Source organism: Sphaeramia orbicularis, chromosome 22 (genome assembly GCF_902148855.1).
Source record: "Sphaeramia orbicularis chromosome 22, fSphaOr1.1, whole genome shotgun sequence".
NCBI classification, from domain to species: domain Eukaryota; kingdom Metazoa; phylum Chordata; class Actinopteri; order Kurtiformes; family Apogonidae; genus Sphaeramia; species Sphaeramia orbicularis.
In genome coordinates, this window is record NC_043978.1 from 43,925,672 (window position 1) to 43,942,256 (window position 16,585).

At 39.3% G+C, this 16,585-nt stretch overlaps 1 protein-coding gene across 4 annotated transcripts; it reads right to left on the reverse strand.

Moving 5' to 3' along the window:
* Window positions 1-21: 21 nt before the first annotated feature.
* Window positions 22-15,847, reverse strand: iars2 (isoleucyl-tRNA synthetase 2, mitochondrial). Of its 4 annotated transcripts, none has more exons than XM_030126203.1 (24): window positions 15,435-15,847; window positions 14,031-14,153; window positions 13,680-13,833; window positions 13,451-13,599; window positions 13,260-13,309; window positions 12,482-12,591; window positions 12,299-12,389; window positions 12,043-12,158; window positions 11,787-11,956; window positions 11,389-11,479; window positions 11,152-11,303; window positions 10,910-11,070; window positions 9,717-9,819; window positions 9,484-9,577; window positions 7,402-7,482; window positions 6,633-6,741; window positions 6,351-6,453; window positions 4,748-4,870; window positions 4,528-4,659; window positions 2,626-2,732; window positions 2,373-2,518; window positions 2,102-2,292; window positions 853-997; window positions 22-765 (listed from the first exon to the last, which is right to left on the reverse strand). In XM_030126203.1, exons 1-24 carry the CDS (start codon window positions 15,699-15,701, stop codon window positions 620-622), a joined length of 3,114 nt encoding a protein of 1,037 aa, XP_029982063.1. In that variant the 5' UTR covers window positions 15,702-15,847; the 3' UTR covers window positions 22-619. The 4 variants fall into 4 exon arrangements, with proteins under 4 accessions (XP_029982063.1, XP_029982064.1, XP_029982066.1 ...); XM_030126204.1 differs by having other exon boundaries at window positions 12,299-12,386; window positions 15,435-15,846; XM_030126206.1 differs by lacking the exon at window positions 7,402-7,482 and having other exon boundaries at window positions 12,299-12,386; window positions 15,435-15,844.
* Window positions 15,848-16,585: the final 738 nt, after the last annotated feature.

A 16,585-nucleotide genomic window follows, 5' to 3' on the forward strand; every position in this document is an offset into this window, starting at 1 on the left:
GTTCTGCTGATACTCGAACCGTGCCCAGATGAAACTCTATTTATGTTTCAGACACTTGTCTTCCATATGCGTTACATTTTGAGTTACAAGGAACAGGGTTTGTTTGACACAAGCAGGCATTTCCAAGAACTCATCATGTAATCTTTGCTTACCTTTCATACAGTTTTAATGTTCCACTGTTGTCACATAGTGACATTGTAATGAACGCCTTTCCATACATTTAAACACTTAAAAAACAACCATCCCTTCTAGATTGAAATTTGATTAAATATTTTCAAATTCTCCAACTAAACGTATATTTCAAACCATTTTGTTCGTTCTGCATCAGGTAAATCAAATGTATAACCAGCGTGTCCATCCACAGTCGACCAGGGCTGATTTTACAGTTCGGTGACAGTCCACACCTGTTTTTGAGGACATTGTACGAGTGTTTTTAGATGAGGACCATCTGCTCTCTGACTTTGAACTCCTAAAGCAGAGCTGCAGGTTCTCTTCTTTGGCAGTAGCCAAAAGTGGACTGACTGTTTTCAGTGGTTTCCTATTCTGCCATAGAGTACAACTTCACCCAAAGCAAGCAGTCAGTATCTCCAGGTTGTCATGGTGACCAAGAGGCGACATGTCACTGAGACTGTGAAACGATAGTCTGGCAGCGTGGGCACAGGCAGTCTGTGGACTCTGCAGTGAAGCGGCGACACCGCGGGCATCGGGCAGCGGAGGTGGGGACCACTGCTATACTGTAGGCGCTGTCCTCCCGGATAACTCCACCTGATGGACACACATACACACTGAGGATACAGAGCTGTAGAGAACACACCTCTACTGGATCATCAGACTACAGCTGAATGTCCTCACCCTCCAGGTTGATGAGGAAGGTGCCGTGTTTCAGCAGGGCATCTGAGGGCAGGTCGCGGGGCAACTCACTGCATAGTTTGACCCGTGATGACATCATCAGCTCACATAGCTGAGAGGAGGTGGAGGTGGGCTCCTCCTGGAGAGACTGGACAGGACGAGGATATTAATGAACTTTTACACCATCCATTTAAAGAGAATGAAATATGTATAATGGGTAACAATTTATCTAAAATACCTAAATAAGTGAATACTTTCTATAGACATCGTACATGTTGCACTGGATTTACAGGATCTCATGTCTGCGATACCTCATCTATTAGGTCAGGTATCTACATGTAAACCTCTGCCTCTGAACCAAAAAACACATGTTTTTATAATTTTACAACTAGTACTATTCCTCTGAGTTAGAGGCTGATGATCAGATGCATTGTTTTGTTTTTTTTAAAGTATACTTGGCACCATTAAAAATGCACGGGTCAGAATAATATGTATATTTGTAGATATATTAAATTAATTGGTTTGGGGTTACATTCATATTAAAGAGGGAAGCATTGGTCATTAGAGAATGATTTGTGGAAAAATTGTGATCAACTTAACATGTTTGTTCAGTCACTGAATTCAGGTACTCAGAAACTAAAAGTGTCATCATTCAATATCAGGTGTGTCCACCTCTGGTTTTCAAACAAGCAGTGCAGCGACAATGCATGGAACTGACAAGTCTCATGATTCTGTCCTGAGGGATTTGAGCCTGTCTCATGTTCTCTGGCACTCAGACAACTGATTGTACTCTAATGACAGCGCAGATGGTGAGCGACTTCACCACGGCTCAGACCTGCTCATAACATACCTATGGCATGCTCTCTCTTTTGTACCATGAGTCGTGGCATTTTGAGCTGGCAAAAACATTTTGTCGTTTTCTTTGCTGCCGTTCTATAGGCTATTGACCACACCTAAAGTTACCAGTCAAGCGTGACTCTGTACAAGAGATTCGACTCAATGTCCGATATTAAGGGATTAGTCGAAACGCTGATGTCATGCGTGTCAGGAATAAAAAAAAATACTGCTGTTAACTGTGTTACTCATCTCATGAGCAACATATACCAAATAGGCACCTGAGCAAATCTTTTTCTGGAAATTACACCACGTTTGGACCTTGCGTTTTTAATGGTGCTAAGTATATTTTATTAAAAAATGTTCCTGTACAAAGAGAAATGAAATATACACCAGTTCATCTAAAACTGCACTTTACCTCCATGAGCTCAAACAGCAGTCCTGGTTCAATGGCAATAGTGAGATCATACTGAGCTGAGTTTTTGCCTGGGATGGACGATAAGAAGGAATCCCGGATGGCGCATGCCCCTTCCACAGCCTCCTCCAATCCCGGCCGCCGCCACACTGAACTGCTTTTAATCCAGCCGCTCCTGAACAACGTCTCCCCCTCTGCAGAAAAAAAAAAAAACACCAGTTCATGAAAGCACTTGTTAATGACTCAGCAAAAGAAGAAAGTGACGGGCATGTACCATCGTGGCCCGGCGCGTGCAGATAGACTTCTTCAGCTAGATGTGGCAGGATGGGAGCTATGGACCTGGTCACTCCATCTAGGATCTCCTCCAAGACGGTCTGACATGATCTCCTACCCAAAGAGTCCTCTGGGTCACAGTACAGCCTGATGGAGGGAGAGAAAAACATAAAAATGAGCCAAGTATCACTCCAGGAACCACAGAGGCATCACAGTACAGTAACAGTGGTGTTTGTGCTTTTTCCAGACTTCACCTGTCTTTGATGATGCTGAAGTAAAAGCTGGAGAGGTCTCTGCTGATGAAGGCCTGCAGGACACGGATAACCCGGCCTGGGTCAAATTCACTGTAGGCGTCGGTCACCTGCAGAGGAAATGCACACACACACAAACACACAAGGTAGTGGTTTACACACATGCTCACACTCCTTACACAACAGTAAATCCACCGTAAGTCACCAGGTTTCAGAAGATGTTGCCAAGTGACCATCTACTTTCAGAAAGTTATGTTATTAGTCCTTGTAAATACCAGAATTTCAGCTTCATATTTTCATTAGTTTTTGAGGTACTGGTGTGTGGCACTGATTTTACTCTAAAACCAAGTGATCCAGAAAAAAGATGCTGCACTAAAACTATTCATGATAAATGTAAGAAATAAGTAGTAGTATGTAATGTTTGTAAAAGATGATCCACCATTGCATATTTACCAAACTATTACTTGGTGAAAAAAAGTTTCATTAGTGCTTTAGACCAATGTTTGCTGCAGTGCACAATCAGATCTTTCACATTTTGGCATTTATCTTTCATGTTGTAGTAATATTGTGGTGACTAAGTATTTTCAACATTCCTTCATGGTTATATCCTGAAGATTATTGATGCCCCACTTAAATCAAGTGCAAGCAATAAACTTCCATCTGATATTGAAAACACTAAGATGGCATCTCTAAGCAAACTCCATTTATTATCGTATTAATCAATGAATCGTTAAAAAGTATTGACCTGTTGAACCTAGTATCTTTGTCTGTAACACTTGTTTTTACGGTAATATTGTAAAACAAGTAATGTCATTTTCTCAAAACCATCTTGAAGACTAATAAAGAATGTTGAAATTTTGTGTGGCATTTACTAGGATTAATGACTAGGCATTATGTGGAGTAAGTCATAGAATAATCTTCTGTCCTGCAATAACAACACAATATTTATCAAAAATAAATGCACTATTTTTATATAGACTTAGTTCATAGATATACATACTGTTAACATTGTTCATAGATATACATACTGTCACATACCGTTAATACTGTAAACTGCGTCTATATTCTGTCCAGTTTTTTTTATTTAATTTGTTTTATTTTTATTGACTATCATGTAACCTGTTTACTGTAACAGCTGTAATGGCAACTTATCTGATGTAAGCAGATGTTTTAACCCTATAATGCCAAACGTATCATATTTCATACACGAGTTTTGAAGTCCTCTACATGATCAGTGTGATATTTTTTTTTCTTGAAAAACCTGATGTATACAATTAGATACATGCAATACATGGATAATCCACCAGGGAGAGGAATTTGTTCTCTAGAGGCCTTTCCAGTGACACTACAAGATTGCCATTAATGAGGAAGAAGGCAGAACTTTGACAATTTTGAAAAGGAATTACCAATTTGTTACATATGTTTGTGTTATATTATGTTTTTCTTTGTTCAAAAATAAGAATATTTGAGCATCGAGACCCGATGTATCAAATATGATACAAAATTGAAACTCATACATGGAAATTGATATTTGAAAAACATTTTTTTTTGGTTGTTCAGAAGGACCAATAAAGGCTCCAGTTTCAAAGAACTGGAATTTTCTGTCAATGATTTAATGGTTTAGGCTTTAAAGGGTTAAGAAAGGGGCAGGTATTATAAGTTTTCTTCATCCTGCTACTTTCTAATTATTTAGATTGGAATGAATAAATGAATGAAAATGAATGAGTTTTAGTAATTTTATGTTCGCTCTACTCTTATTTCTGTAGTACTGGTGTTTTGTTAATACTGACTGGAGTAGCAATTCCATGGTACACACAATGTCAATAAAGGCTATTCTATTCTATTCTATTCTATTCAATTCAGCAGGGAGGACTCTGCTGATGAGTGTCATCTCACTGAACACACCTTGATGCTGAACTCGCGGAGCAGGTGCAACATGTACTGGTCGATGTAGTGCATCTCTTTTGGGTCCACGGCCTGAGAGCGTGGGTCGAAGCTGTGCACGTTGCCAAGCAGGAACTTTAGAGTCCTTCTGAGCTGAGGGAGAAACATGAGAGGACAGAGAGCTACAGCAACATGAGGGCAGTTAGGACAGTGGATTTACTTCTGTGCGTCGTAGTCCTACTTTGCTGATGCTGTCTCTGGCCGAGTTGAGTGCATTGGGCCCGATCTGAACCTCAGAGAACACATTGGACTCCGCCACCCACCAACGCAACACATCAGCCCCAAACGCTGGAGTACTGGGGTCCTGAGGAAAGACACAACAGAGGTAGAAGACCCAGAAAACCTAAGACATTTAAGAATCACAGAAGGACTTCAGTGGATTATGGTTTAGTGATACATACTTCAGACCCGTTAGAGCAGACATGAGGTTTAAACTTCAGATGAATAATGGATGATATAAAAGTAAAATGTATCAGAAATATAAGCATCATAGGTAACAATATTTAATATTTACAGATTGGGAGTTTTATAAAAGCCTGCACAATTATAAAAATGTGAACAATTAAAGTAAAACAGAGTAGCATAGACTGATAAGTACAACTACAGTAAAAGTTTTTAATAATTACCAAGGGTTCGAGTCCAGCAAAATAACATAAAACCTATTTTCTTGCTCATTTTAGTATCGTGGTAGCACTTCTAAATTCATTTCTCAATATTCTGTCAATGAAGGATGCAACAAAATGAAACTGGAAACCACCAGGAGAAATACATTTTGTGAAGTGACCCTTCAAATAAAGAAAATGTGGATTATAACGAAGGAACTCCAAGCCAATTCCTTTTAAAACTATTAACCCTTAGGAGTCTGTAATATAAATGTCCGTCACTGCCATACCTGTTTATAATCACTTTTTTTAGGCCCTTCATATAACCTCATACCCGATGTGTTTTGTATCAAAATGTGTACAACATCCTCAGCTATCAGTAGAATAAATCTGTACTGCAACACTATGTTGAGCCCTGAAACAGACAAATTCAAATTTGAAAAAAGTTAAATGTATGAAAACAGAACTTTACTATGTGTGAATGGAAATTTGGAGATTTCAGATTGATTTTGCAATTTGTTGTGTTCACAAAAGTAGTGTAACCTATGAAAAATAACTAGATAAGCTATGTCTAAATATAAAAAAAATAACAACATCTTTTTATGTGAAATAGTTTAAGTTTCCTTTTTTTCCCATAAAAAGCTCTAGTCACTGGAGGCTCAGAGAAAGGAGGAATGCTGCCTTCAGGGACTGGCCAGAGGCTCTGGAAACCTCAAAAGTCACTGCAGATAAAACAGACGTCTTCTACACAACACAACATGAACTGACAAAATATTTCAATGCATGTTTTTTTTTTTTTATGAAGATATTAATAGAAATATGCGATGTCTGATTTCAAGGGGTTAAAATGCCTTTATTGTCACACATGGTCGTATCTACTCAATCCTCCCCCTTTTTTCCCCACAACTCCAAGGGGAAAATTCCTATCAATGATGAGTATAAATATAGCTGCTTGCCCATTTGCTCAGTCTGACTTCCTGCCAAAGATCTGATGATGGATCAAAGCATAGTTCCAAAAGGTCTAACATGACCATGACCATGCTGTGACTATAAGGGTCTGTGAGATTGCCGTCAATGAGTCCGGGGGGTGGTCCTTTTCCCACAATTTTCTGGGAGAAAATTTTGATTTCTGGGACTACTTAAAGGGAAAAAACAAAAAAAAAAAACTTGTTATGACCTTACCTTCCCTCCATTAATGACTACATCAGGATCCACCACGTTGCCCAGAGATTTTGACATCTTCTCTCCCTTTTCACTGACTGCAAACCCATGGACCACCAGAGACCTACACACACACACAATACCAGTGTCTCATCAACTCATATAATAGGAACATTTATTTCTTTTCACTTGTAACCTTTTATCCAGATGCTCATCACTGAAAATGTGATTATCATTTTCCCCTCACAGTTAAGTTAGCCATCCTAAAGGGGCACAGGAGTGGGCTGTGGGTGGGATACTGACTTGTAAGGTGCCTTGTTCCTGACGGCCACACTAGTGAGCAGCGAAGACTGAAACCAGCCTCCGATCTGGTCCTTCCCCTCCACATATGCATCTGCCCTGGAGTCCGACTCTAAAAAGTTGAGCAGAGGAGGGAAATGAGATTCATACGCATTCAACATAAAAATGAAAGGTAAATGAAATGTGTGGTGTATGTGAGGACTTTATCCCAGAGGACAGAAAGGTCTGAAAACAACCAGAATGAGCAGCCGCCGTTAGTGGAACGTTATAACAGTACATTATACTGGGTTATATAGTAACACACTGAACGGCGAACACTTCTGAGTACATAATAGGGATGTTTTTTTTGGTTTTTTTTTAGGAATGGCATCACAGAGACAAGAGCTGAAACCAGTCCAGAGAGAAACCAGACAGCAAAGAGGTGCAGAGTTTGGGCCAGTCCTGGAAACAGAAACAGCTGCAGGATTTTTCAAAGCCAGTCTGTTTAAAACCATCATGCACGAGAGAAATAAAAAGGAGAAACGCATGCCATCTGAAAGAGTTCAACTATTTCCACCTTTGGTATTTCTCAGTTGAACTCGTGGACATACAGGTGGTTTTGGTTTGGACTTCCTAAACTGGATTACAAGGTAAGTGCAATATATCAAAAAAAAATTGAAAGGTGAAAGCACAGGAAGTACAAACAGGCTGGTTGGTGTAAAAAGCCTGACAAAGAAAGACACAGACGTAAGCGAACATGGCTGTGTTTGCCCCGAGGTGTTTGTTCGATAACCTGTGGTCAAAGGTTTGCGGAGCGAAGCAGGGAGCCAGCTGAGACGTGACTCTGGCTCCTCAGAGTCTCCTTCAGTCTCCTCTGGAAATGACACACAGACAATGGAAATATGGCGCTGTGCATCAGTCACATGAACCAACTGTAAACTGATGGAATGAGTCTGGAGGACAGCCACAGCACAAAAATACTAATGAACACATGTAACAGGAATTATACCTTCCATGTGTTAGTGGCTGAGCCAATAACAAGTTAAAGACACTTTTCAGATACTTTACATTTGAGTTATTAATGTGTCTGCATGGTTTGTTTCAGTCTGACAATATGCACAAAAAAACACAAACAAAACCAAAGTATAAGGTTAATGTGTGAAGACAGATGGCTGAGCTCAACTACAACAGTAATAAAATTACAGTCACGGAAAAAATTATTAGACCACCCCTTGTTTTCTTCAGTTTCTTGTTCATTTTAATGCCTGGTACAACAAAAGGTACATTTGTTTGGACAAATATAATGATAACGACAAAAATAGCTCATAAGAGTTTAATTTCAGAGCTGATATCTAGCCATTTTCCATGTTTTCTTGATAATAACCAAAATCACTTCAGTTCTTACATCAATAGCTATGGCATTGTACTGACAAAAACAGTGCTTTTAGGCATTCCATGTTTTCTTTTCTGTCTGTTTTAGTCACATGATACACACAGGAGTTAGTACTTGACTGCATAACCATTGTTTTGTTGACTTTTGATGGTCTAATAATTTTTTCTGCGACTGTTTTTCTAGTTCAATAGTGAATCTTGCCTCGTCAAAGTAGTGTTCCGGTTTTTTTCCACCTTTTTTTTTTTTTTTTTTTTTTTTTAGAATCCCCAGCAGGTCATCACTTTTCAACACTGACTCCCCCCCTGAAATTTCAGGTGAAAACTGCAGTTGGGTGAGAATTTACTGAAATCATATGGGGATATTTTGCCCATTTGCTGATTAGAAATGAGAATGTTAATCACAGCTTGAGGTCAAATAATCGAGCCAAATGTCAGACAGTATGGGTACCACATACCCTCCCCCGAAAACAAAATAAAAAATAAAAAACTAACCAGACAAGGTGTGGGTGAATGTTGGTATACCACATATTATTTTAAAATGCTTTAGACAGACTTTATTTAACATACTCAAATAGAAGCAGTGTCATAACCATCAGTTGCATGTTTCTAAGAAGTAAAACAATTCTCCTCCCACCCACTCCAAATAAAAAAAATTAAATTCTTTCAATGTCAACTATGCTTACCATCCTCACAAATCAATTTGATCTACCTATCTTGTTTTTATTCTGTAAACCCATGACAGCGGTTGATAAAAAAAATGTTACAGGCTGAAGTGAAGTAAACCAACACTTCAAGTGCTAACCTAGTAACATTATCCCATACAGACCCAAACATCCACTAGCGTCCAAAGTCTTCTACTGATCTAAACTGTTAAATACCTGTTGATCAACTAATCCTATTAATACATGTAAATAATTGGTGTAAAATACAGTTTAGCATCTTTTCATGATCATCAGATATGACCCATTTGGATGTTCAGAGGAGTTTCGTGGAGTTTTATAAATGAGAGTGAATGGAGATACTTGTTTTCTGTCCAGTTAATGATATGTTTTGTTGAAAAAGTCACTCAACATTAATCTGAGCTTTTATTTACATCTACATGATCAGTGAATTAAATACAACAAAAATACATGATTTTCACTGAAACAATGCAAAATACAGAAGATAATATTACAATAAATGGTGATAAATCACTTCAGAAAGGGTCAATTTTGAGGAAAAAAATCATATGAGAACTGCCACAAAAGTAGCACTGGGTCTGTATGGGTTAATTAACTACTGGTGTGTGTTTATGAAAAGCAAAGAAGAGCACAAAACACACACGAGTCTTGGTATACCAGCTAAAAAATGTGGCAACACTTGATATTGTTGGGTATAATAATTTACTGCAACCCACATAAATTAAGTCCTAATACATTAAGGACATGTGATATACTGCTCACTCTGAACTCAGTGTGATATGAGAGATGTGCTTTCAGTGTACCTTCTAGTACTGCAGCCCATGATGCTCCACTATCAAACCAGATGTCCAGCACATCCTCTCCACGAATGTAGTCTCCCACTGGACCCGCTTTACTCTGACACACACACATACAGGACATCACAATTACACCCTAAACAGGCTGAAAAAGCATACACATTTAGGAAATCTATCATTTTACATTAAGATTACACTGCTGATTGTTTTGTGTACGTGTCACTGGCACACATGCTGACCTTCTTGAGGACAGCAGCTGGCAGCAACGTCTCAATGGGAAGCTCCCACCAACAGTCACTGCCCTTTTCTTTGAAGAGCTGAGCTACATGGGAGACGGTGTGTCTGTAGAAGAAGAGACAGGAGGACGAGGGAGGTGATAAACGGGAGTGTACCACAACGTATCCTGACCAGCTGCGTCACAGTCTGGCATGTGAACTGCTCTGTCGCAGCAAGCTTTCTTAAGGACTCCTCCCACCCTCCTGCCCTCTGGAAGGCACTTCAGGAGCCTCTGGACTAAGACCAGCAGACTGAGGGACAGTCATCCCAGATACACACACTCCTTCTGGTTATGCCAGTGCATAACCAGAAGGAGTGTGTGCAGGCTGACTCAGGTCTGTCATCCACCTGAATAATATGTTCATAGTATTTAATTGTACAGTATGTTAATATCAACTCATCTGTATATTATGCCACTATCCACCTGTATCATATGCCCATAATCTGTGTATTATGTCTGTACCACTCAAATATATCCATTATTATGTTTATTAACATATTCATTGGACTTTCATACTGTATATTGTTGTGTTTATTCATCTGTGTATAATACTGAAAAAAATCTATCCCCAAAAAGTAGTGTCAGGCACGACAAACCCTGCCCCTCACACGTATTGTAGCTTATTTTGGCATCAATCCAGCTGATGTCATCATGCCTATGTGTGTGCTGATGTCAGCATAGACAAATTTCAACCATTATAAGTAAATGGGAGAAGAAAAAAGTGAAAAAATATTAACTTTGACCTATTTTTCCCACAATGTAATCACATCTATTCTGAGTCACTGGCAATCAATAAACTCAGTTTGGTATGAATTCAACCAATAGTTCTGCTGCTAAAGTGTTAACAAACAAACAAACAAACTGAACCAAAAACAATACCTTTTGAGGAGCGGGGTACAAATCTATCCTTTATACTTATTTACATACTGTCTACTGATTGCTCTTTTGGTTTGATGCTAAACTGCATTTCATTACCTTGTACTTGTACAAGTGTAATGTAATCTACATTTGTATGTAAACTTGTACAAATGTAGTGTAATCATGTATTTTTGTTGTACTTGTACAAGTGTAATGACAGTAAAGGTAAATGTAATGTAATGTAATCTAATCTAATGCACCATGACGTCTGTCTGTCAGCGTTGTGCATCTGCTTACTTGTTGATGAGAGCCTCTCCCGTCTCTCTGTGGTAGAAGACTGGGATCGGGACGCCCCAGCTTCTCTGTCTGGATATGCACCAGTATGTCCGTCTGTCCAGCATAGCCAACAGGCTGCTGCGGGCTGACTCAGGTAAAACACGCACCTTCTGCAGTGCCTCCTAGGAATGAAAGCATTGTTTAAAACTGGTTTGTTCCTTGTACACAATCACCAACAGATTTCATAATCCATCCCATCTTACCTTGGCCTTGTCTTTGAGTGATGCCGTGTTGATGAACCACTGTTTGCTGGGTCTGATGACGACGGGCTGCTTGGTCCTCCAGTCGTATGGGTAGCTGTGCACACACCGTTCCTCCTTCACCAGAGATCCACACTCCTTCAGCATGGAAATCACTGACACAGGCAGCCAAGTCACTTCACAAATACACACAACATTCAGACAAGAAAAGGCTTTTTCTGATGGTTTCTGGTTTCTTACCTCTATCGGTGCCTTCATTCATCACAGACAGATTGTGTAACTCAGGGCCTGCCAGTTCAGTGAACTTGCCATCCTCATTCACAATACAGTCCTTAAGAAAGACAGGTTTAATCTTGTCATTCATTGGCTGAAGGCTGTTCCAATGAAAATAGCATAACTCATCTCATACTCAGTTTTATTTAAACACCTGCCTCTTTCATGCTACCATTTTTATTTATAGAAGAAGGTAACATCTCCAAACAATATACATTAGAAAACATGATTGAACAAGAGGAAAAAAAACAAGAAATGAATCCAAGTGTTAGATTCACATAAACTATTTTAGCCTCAGTAAAACTCTTACACAATGGAAGAGTACTTTCCTTCATGTCAAAACATATTTCAGAATAAAAACATACCACAGACAGTTTAAACTGTGAAGCTACACTATAATCCTCCATGCCGTGAGCTGGTGCTGTGTGGACCAATCCTGTTCCTTTTGCCATAGTCACATGATTGGCAGGCAGCAGCGGTACTTCCTTGGAAGGAATTGTGGGATGTTTGCAGATCCCGCCTTCAAGCTGAGAACCTTGAAGAGGAAAGACAGTAGCATCATGGTTGTGTATAGAGACAGTTCAGTTTAAACAGACACCTGTGTATGAGTGTGTGCATTACCTGTGAAGGTGCTGACAACTTCTAGCTCTGTTCCCAGAAGTGCTGCCATGTTGGCGGTACGTTCAGTAGCCACCAGGAGCAGTTCAGAATTATCTAACCGCTTCACTACAGAGTACCTGAGAACCCAAAACTAATCAGCAAACCTTTCCAAATTCTTCCACTGTGTCATCAAGCAAGTGAAGAATTAGAGATTTTGATTTTACAATTTTGAGTAATGGCAGAAAATGCAACTAAAAACAGAGGTTGAGGTACTCACTGGGCATTAGGCATGTAGCAGATGGCCTGATTAGCAGGAATGGTCCAAGGCTGGGTGGTCCACACCAACACAGAGACGCTGTCCAGACCTGTTAAAGGTATACAAAGATTAACTTGTCAGTCAAAACGCATATGAAAAAAAAAAAAAAGGCTGTGAATGACATTTGTCACATATTTGTGATACCTGCTTCTTTGGTGATGTTCGGAGGCAATGTGGCCAGAGGGAATGTGGTATAGATGGCTCTGCTCACATGCTCAGCATTGTACTCCAACTCTGCCTCTGCTAGGGCCGTTCTACAGAGACAGGATTAGAGGGGTTGTACTGAGAAAACATTTTTACCTCTTATTATTTTTATAAAATAAATAATAAAAAAAACAAACCACAGGAAGTATGGAAGCACACTAAAAACACGACAAAAATGTGCAAAAATATTAACTCAGTGGCTTCTGCAGACAAGAGTCAGTCAGTTCAGTGAGACCTCTGTTCCTACAGTAAAATGTTGCTGAAACAGTAAGAACTGTTTGACATGTCTTGAATGAACCCTGGTACGAAGCACCAAAAGATGAGAACAGTGAGTCTCATGTTGTCTGGATAAACAGTTCAACATTTCTCATATACAAAAGGAAGTCACTCTAAATATTTACCTCATTTTTCTGCAGGAACTTCTTTTCTGAAATAGTTGTTTTCATTCATTCATTCATTATCTGAACCTGCTTTATCCTACTAGGGTTGCATGGGTCACTGGAGCCTATCCCAGCTACTTATGGGTGAAGGTGGCTATCGTTTTCATAGTGTTTACTTATTTCCTGTACATACTGGTCATATCTTACAACAGAGACTAAAAAATACATTTGTATGGTATTATAACTTTGTCAAAGCAGGAAAACCCATTTGTACAGGACTGTGTACCTTAACATGATTACATATAAGTACAGACATCATGCACCAGCCATACATTTACCTTGAGGAAGGAGACCAGAACACTGGTTTGTAGTCCTGGTATATGAGACCCTGTAGTGTAAGACAATGAGATTAATGTACTGTAACAGACCTTCAAATGAAAATAAGTAATACTCAGTTCTATAGTCACAAAGACACAGAATCACATTATGGACCCTTTCTGTCTGTACATGAACTATACCAGTTTCTCACCTTGCTGTGCATCTCTTGGAAGACTTTAAGCTGTGCAGCCTCATAGGCTCCATCAAATGTGTAGTAACACTGGTCCCAGTCAGCCATCACCCCCCAGCGCTGGAAAGCAGCCATCTGGCGAGCAATAGCCCCCTCTGCAAACTCCCGTGCTGCAGAAGATGAAAACAAATGTCTCAGCAGCTGCAAATCTCACACGCCTCATCTTCATCCTGATTTTGTGCTTTCTCACCTTTCTGTCTGATCTGAAGAGGACTGAGGCCGCTGGTGCCCAGTTCTCCCAGAGCCTTCAGCTCAATGGGCAGGCCATGGCAGTCCCAACCGGGCACATAATGGACCTGCCTCCCCCTCAGCATCTCAAAACGGTTGCGGATATCTTTTAGGATCTGGCTCAAATAAGACAAGACAAATAAAATGATTACTGATTTGAGTGAAGAGTAGAATCAATAAACAAGCTCACACATGTTTATTATTCCACCAGTACTCTTCAAGATCAGAATAAGAGGCCATCAATTATCATTCATTATAATGTATCACAGTGGGGGAAAATAACTGAAACATAATAACGTTGTAAACTGATCACCTTATTGAGTGCATGCCCCACATGAGGGTCTCCATTGGCATATGGTGGTCCATCATGAAGGCAGAATTCTTTCTTAGCCTTCCTCTCTCTCTGCCAGGAGTACAAATCTGCAAACTTACAGTCCTGCAACATACAGAATGCACAGGTAAACACAGTGTAAATACAAACAAGGCACTGTTAATGTGAGACTGATCTGTAACAGAGCTCCAGTCATTCAATACTTCAATGTTACATGATATTCTGTTTAACCTATATAGTCTCAGGTAGTCAGATGATCTCCACACTGTGCTTTAGAACTTAATCAGCACTGGAGAAAGTCTGTATCTATCAGGACATATCATATAAACATCAAAAACAGAAAACATGTCTCTGTTTCTGAACTTTTTTCTTCTTTCTTTACCCATTACTCTGTATGGACTAAAATAGTTCAAACCAGTCCCTCTTCCTCATGCAGTTCCAACAGTAATATGCAGCTTTAACATTGATGCTTCAATAGTGATCATTTAATACTGTCATAAAAATATGCTAGACAGAGACCCCAAACAAGTTCCTATGTACTTTTTCTTCAGTATAATTTTTCATACAGGATCTTTATTTGTAGTGGAGTATTCGGACATTACTGTTGTCATTCTTTTAGGTAAGGCAAGTTTATCTGTGTAGCACATTTCAACAACAAGGCAATTCAAGGTGCTTCACACAGGGCATTGAAATACAACGGCAGGGAAAAAGAAACACATTTAAAACATTATAAAAGAAACATGTAAAAGGTGATTAAAAACAGCAAGTAAGAAAACAACACATAAAATACAAAAATACAAAAACACACACATATGAAAGTAAGAGTTGCAGTGCAGAATTTTGAAAGAGAATATGACATTTAAAAAGTCAAAAGCCTTTTAGTCAAAGGCTGCAGTGAACAGGTGAGTCTTTAACCTTGACTTAAAAGAACTCAGACTCTCAGAAGACCTGATATTTTCTGGTAGTTTGTTCCACATATACGGAGCATAGAAACTGAATACTGATTCTCCATGTTTAGTTCTGACTTTTGGAACACAGAGCAGACCTGCACCAGATGACCTGAGTGGTCTGGATGGTTCATACTGGACTACAAGGTATATTTGATGTATTCTGGGCCTAAACCATTCAGTACTTTATATGCTAGCAAGAGAATTTTAAAGTCTATTCTCTGAGAGACAGGGAGCCAGTGTAGAGACCTCAGAACTGGACTTCATTTACTTCATTAAAGGAGTGAAAAGCCTTTCAGTGACAGTAATGTGTGTCACATTAAAAGCAGGACCTTTTTAAATCCGAAGTACACATCCTGTCCTCTGTCACAGTATATTATTATTGATATGCAGTGGATACTAAACTTGACACATGTCCAGAGGAGGTCGTTAGTCCTACCTGCTGGATCTCGAGTTCTTTGTCAAGCAGCTTCTGTCCGGTCAGTTTCATTGGGAAATCCGTCTTGGGCAGAAGCACCGTGTCTCGGTACTGTCCCTGTCCAGACCCGGACTCTGCGGGCTGAGCGGAACCTTCTCCTGAACTGACTCCGTGACAGCGACTGGAGCTGAAGGAGACAGCCCGGAGGAGGAGGCCGCCTCCCCGCTGTGACCTCCGTCCCCATCTCGGCAGCGTCTGGCTGACTAGTGATATCCGGCACAGCAGCATGGAGAGGCCGGATAGCCTTGTGGTCCAACAAAACCACAAAAATTAACAAGGACGGAGCTGTTCCTGTGTTGTGACAGCGGGTTGTTCTCCTGTTTTTATATTCCGTCTTTCAGGAAATACTATTTCTTCCGGAAGAAATATTAGAACGGACAACTACGGAAACACATAAGGGTCAATATTAATCAACAGTCTCATTAAATTGCGTATTTGAGGAGATTATACACTGGAGGGCGCTATTTATCCATCTGAGGAATATGACTCAACAGTTAACGATACCAGTCTTAATTTTGAATTGGAAAAATATATAATTTTATAAGCTCAGAGCACACAAACAAATCAAATAATCTATGTTAAAACTGTTGCCATTTTATAAGATATCCAAACTATATGTACAAAGTGTCTCTCATAGTCTAATAAGTATGATGTGTTTAGTATGAGACGGATTTGATGTCCTCTGCCGGTCTAAATAGAAATCTACAAGCATGTGTACGCATTAATACGCAAAAATAATGATATATTAGAACTTATGTGTTATGAATATTATTTTCACTTGTAGAATTCAACTATGCGGGGTTCATGCAAAAACTCAATAATACATGTAATATTTGAATATCCTCCTGACACCCAGCAATGCATTTTTGTCCTCTGTAGTGGACAAGAGTTTCACAGCTTTACTTTAAAATAAAAAATTACATAATGTCCACTAAAAAGGACATTATATATATATTTTTAAAAATGTATCTGAAAAAGCTGTTGCATCATACTGTTTCCAATTAAGGCAATTATTTAATGTAAAATGGCGAAAATGTTAATTTACTGGGTGTCAGGAGGATATATGTAAAAAAAATAAAATAAAATAAAATAAAATAATAATAATAATAATA

Excerpts from the sequence above, each read along its gene's own strand:
- iars2 (XM_030126203.1), bottom strand. The coding sequence starts at position 15,701 with ATGCTGCTGTGCCGGATATCACTAGTCAGCCAGACGCTGCCGAGATGG. Across the intron at positions 11,071-11,151 it reads CACTCAAAGACAAGGCCAAG|GAGGCACTGCAGAAGGTGCG; the intron begins GTAAGATGGGAT and ends TTTCATTCCTAG. Across the intron at positions 9,820-10,909 it reads GGAGAGGCTCTCATCAACAA|ACACACCGTCTCCCATGTAG; the intron begins GTAAGCAGATGC and ends CTTCTTCTACAG.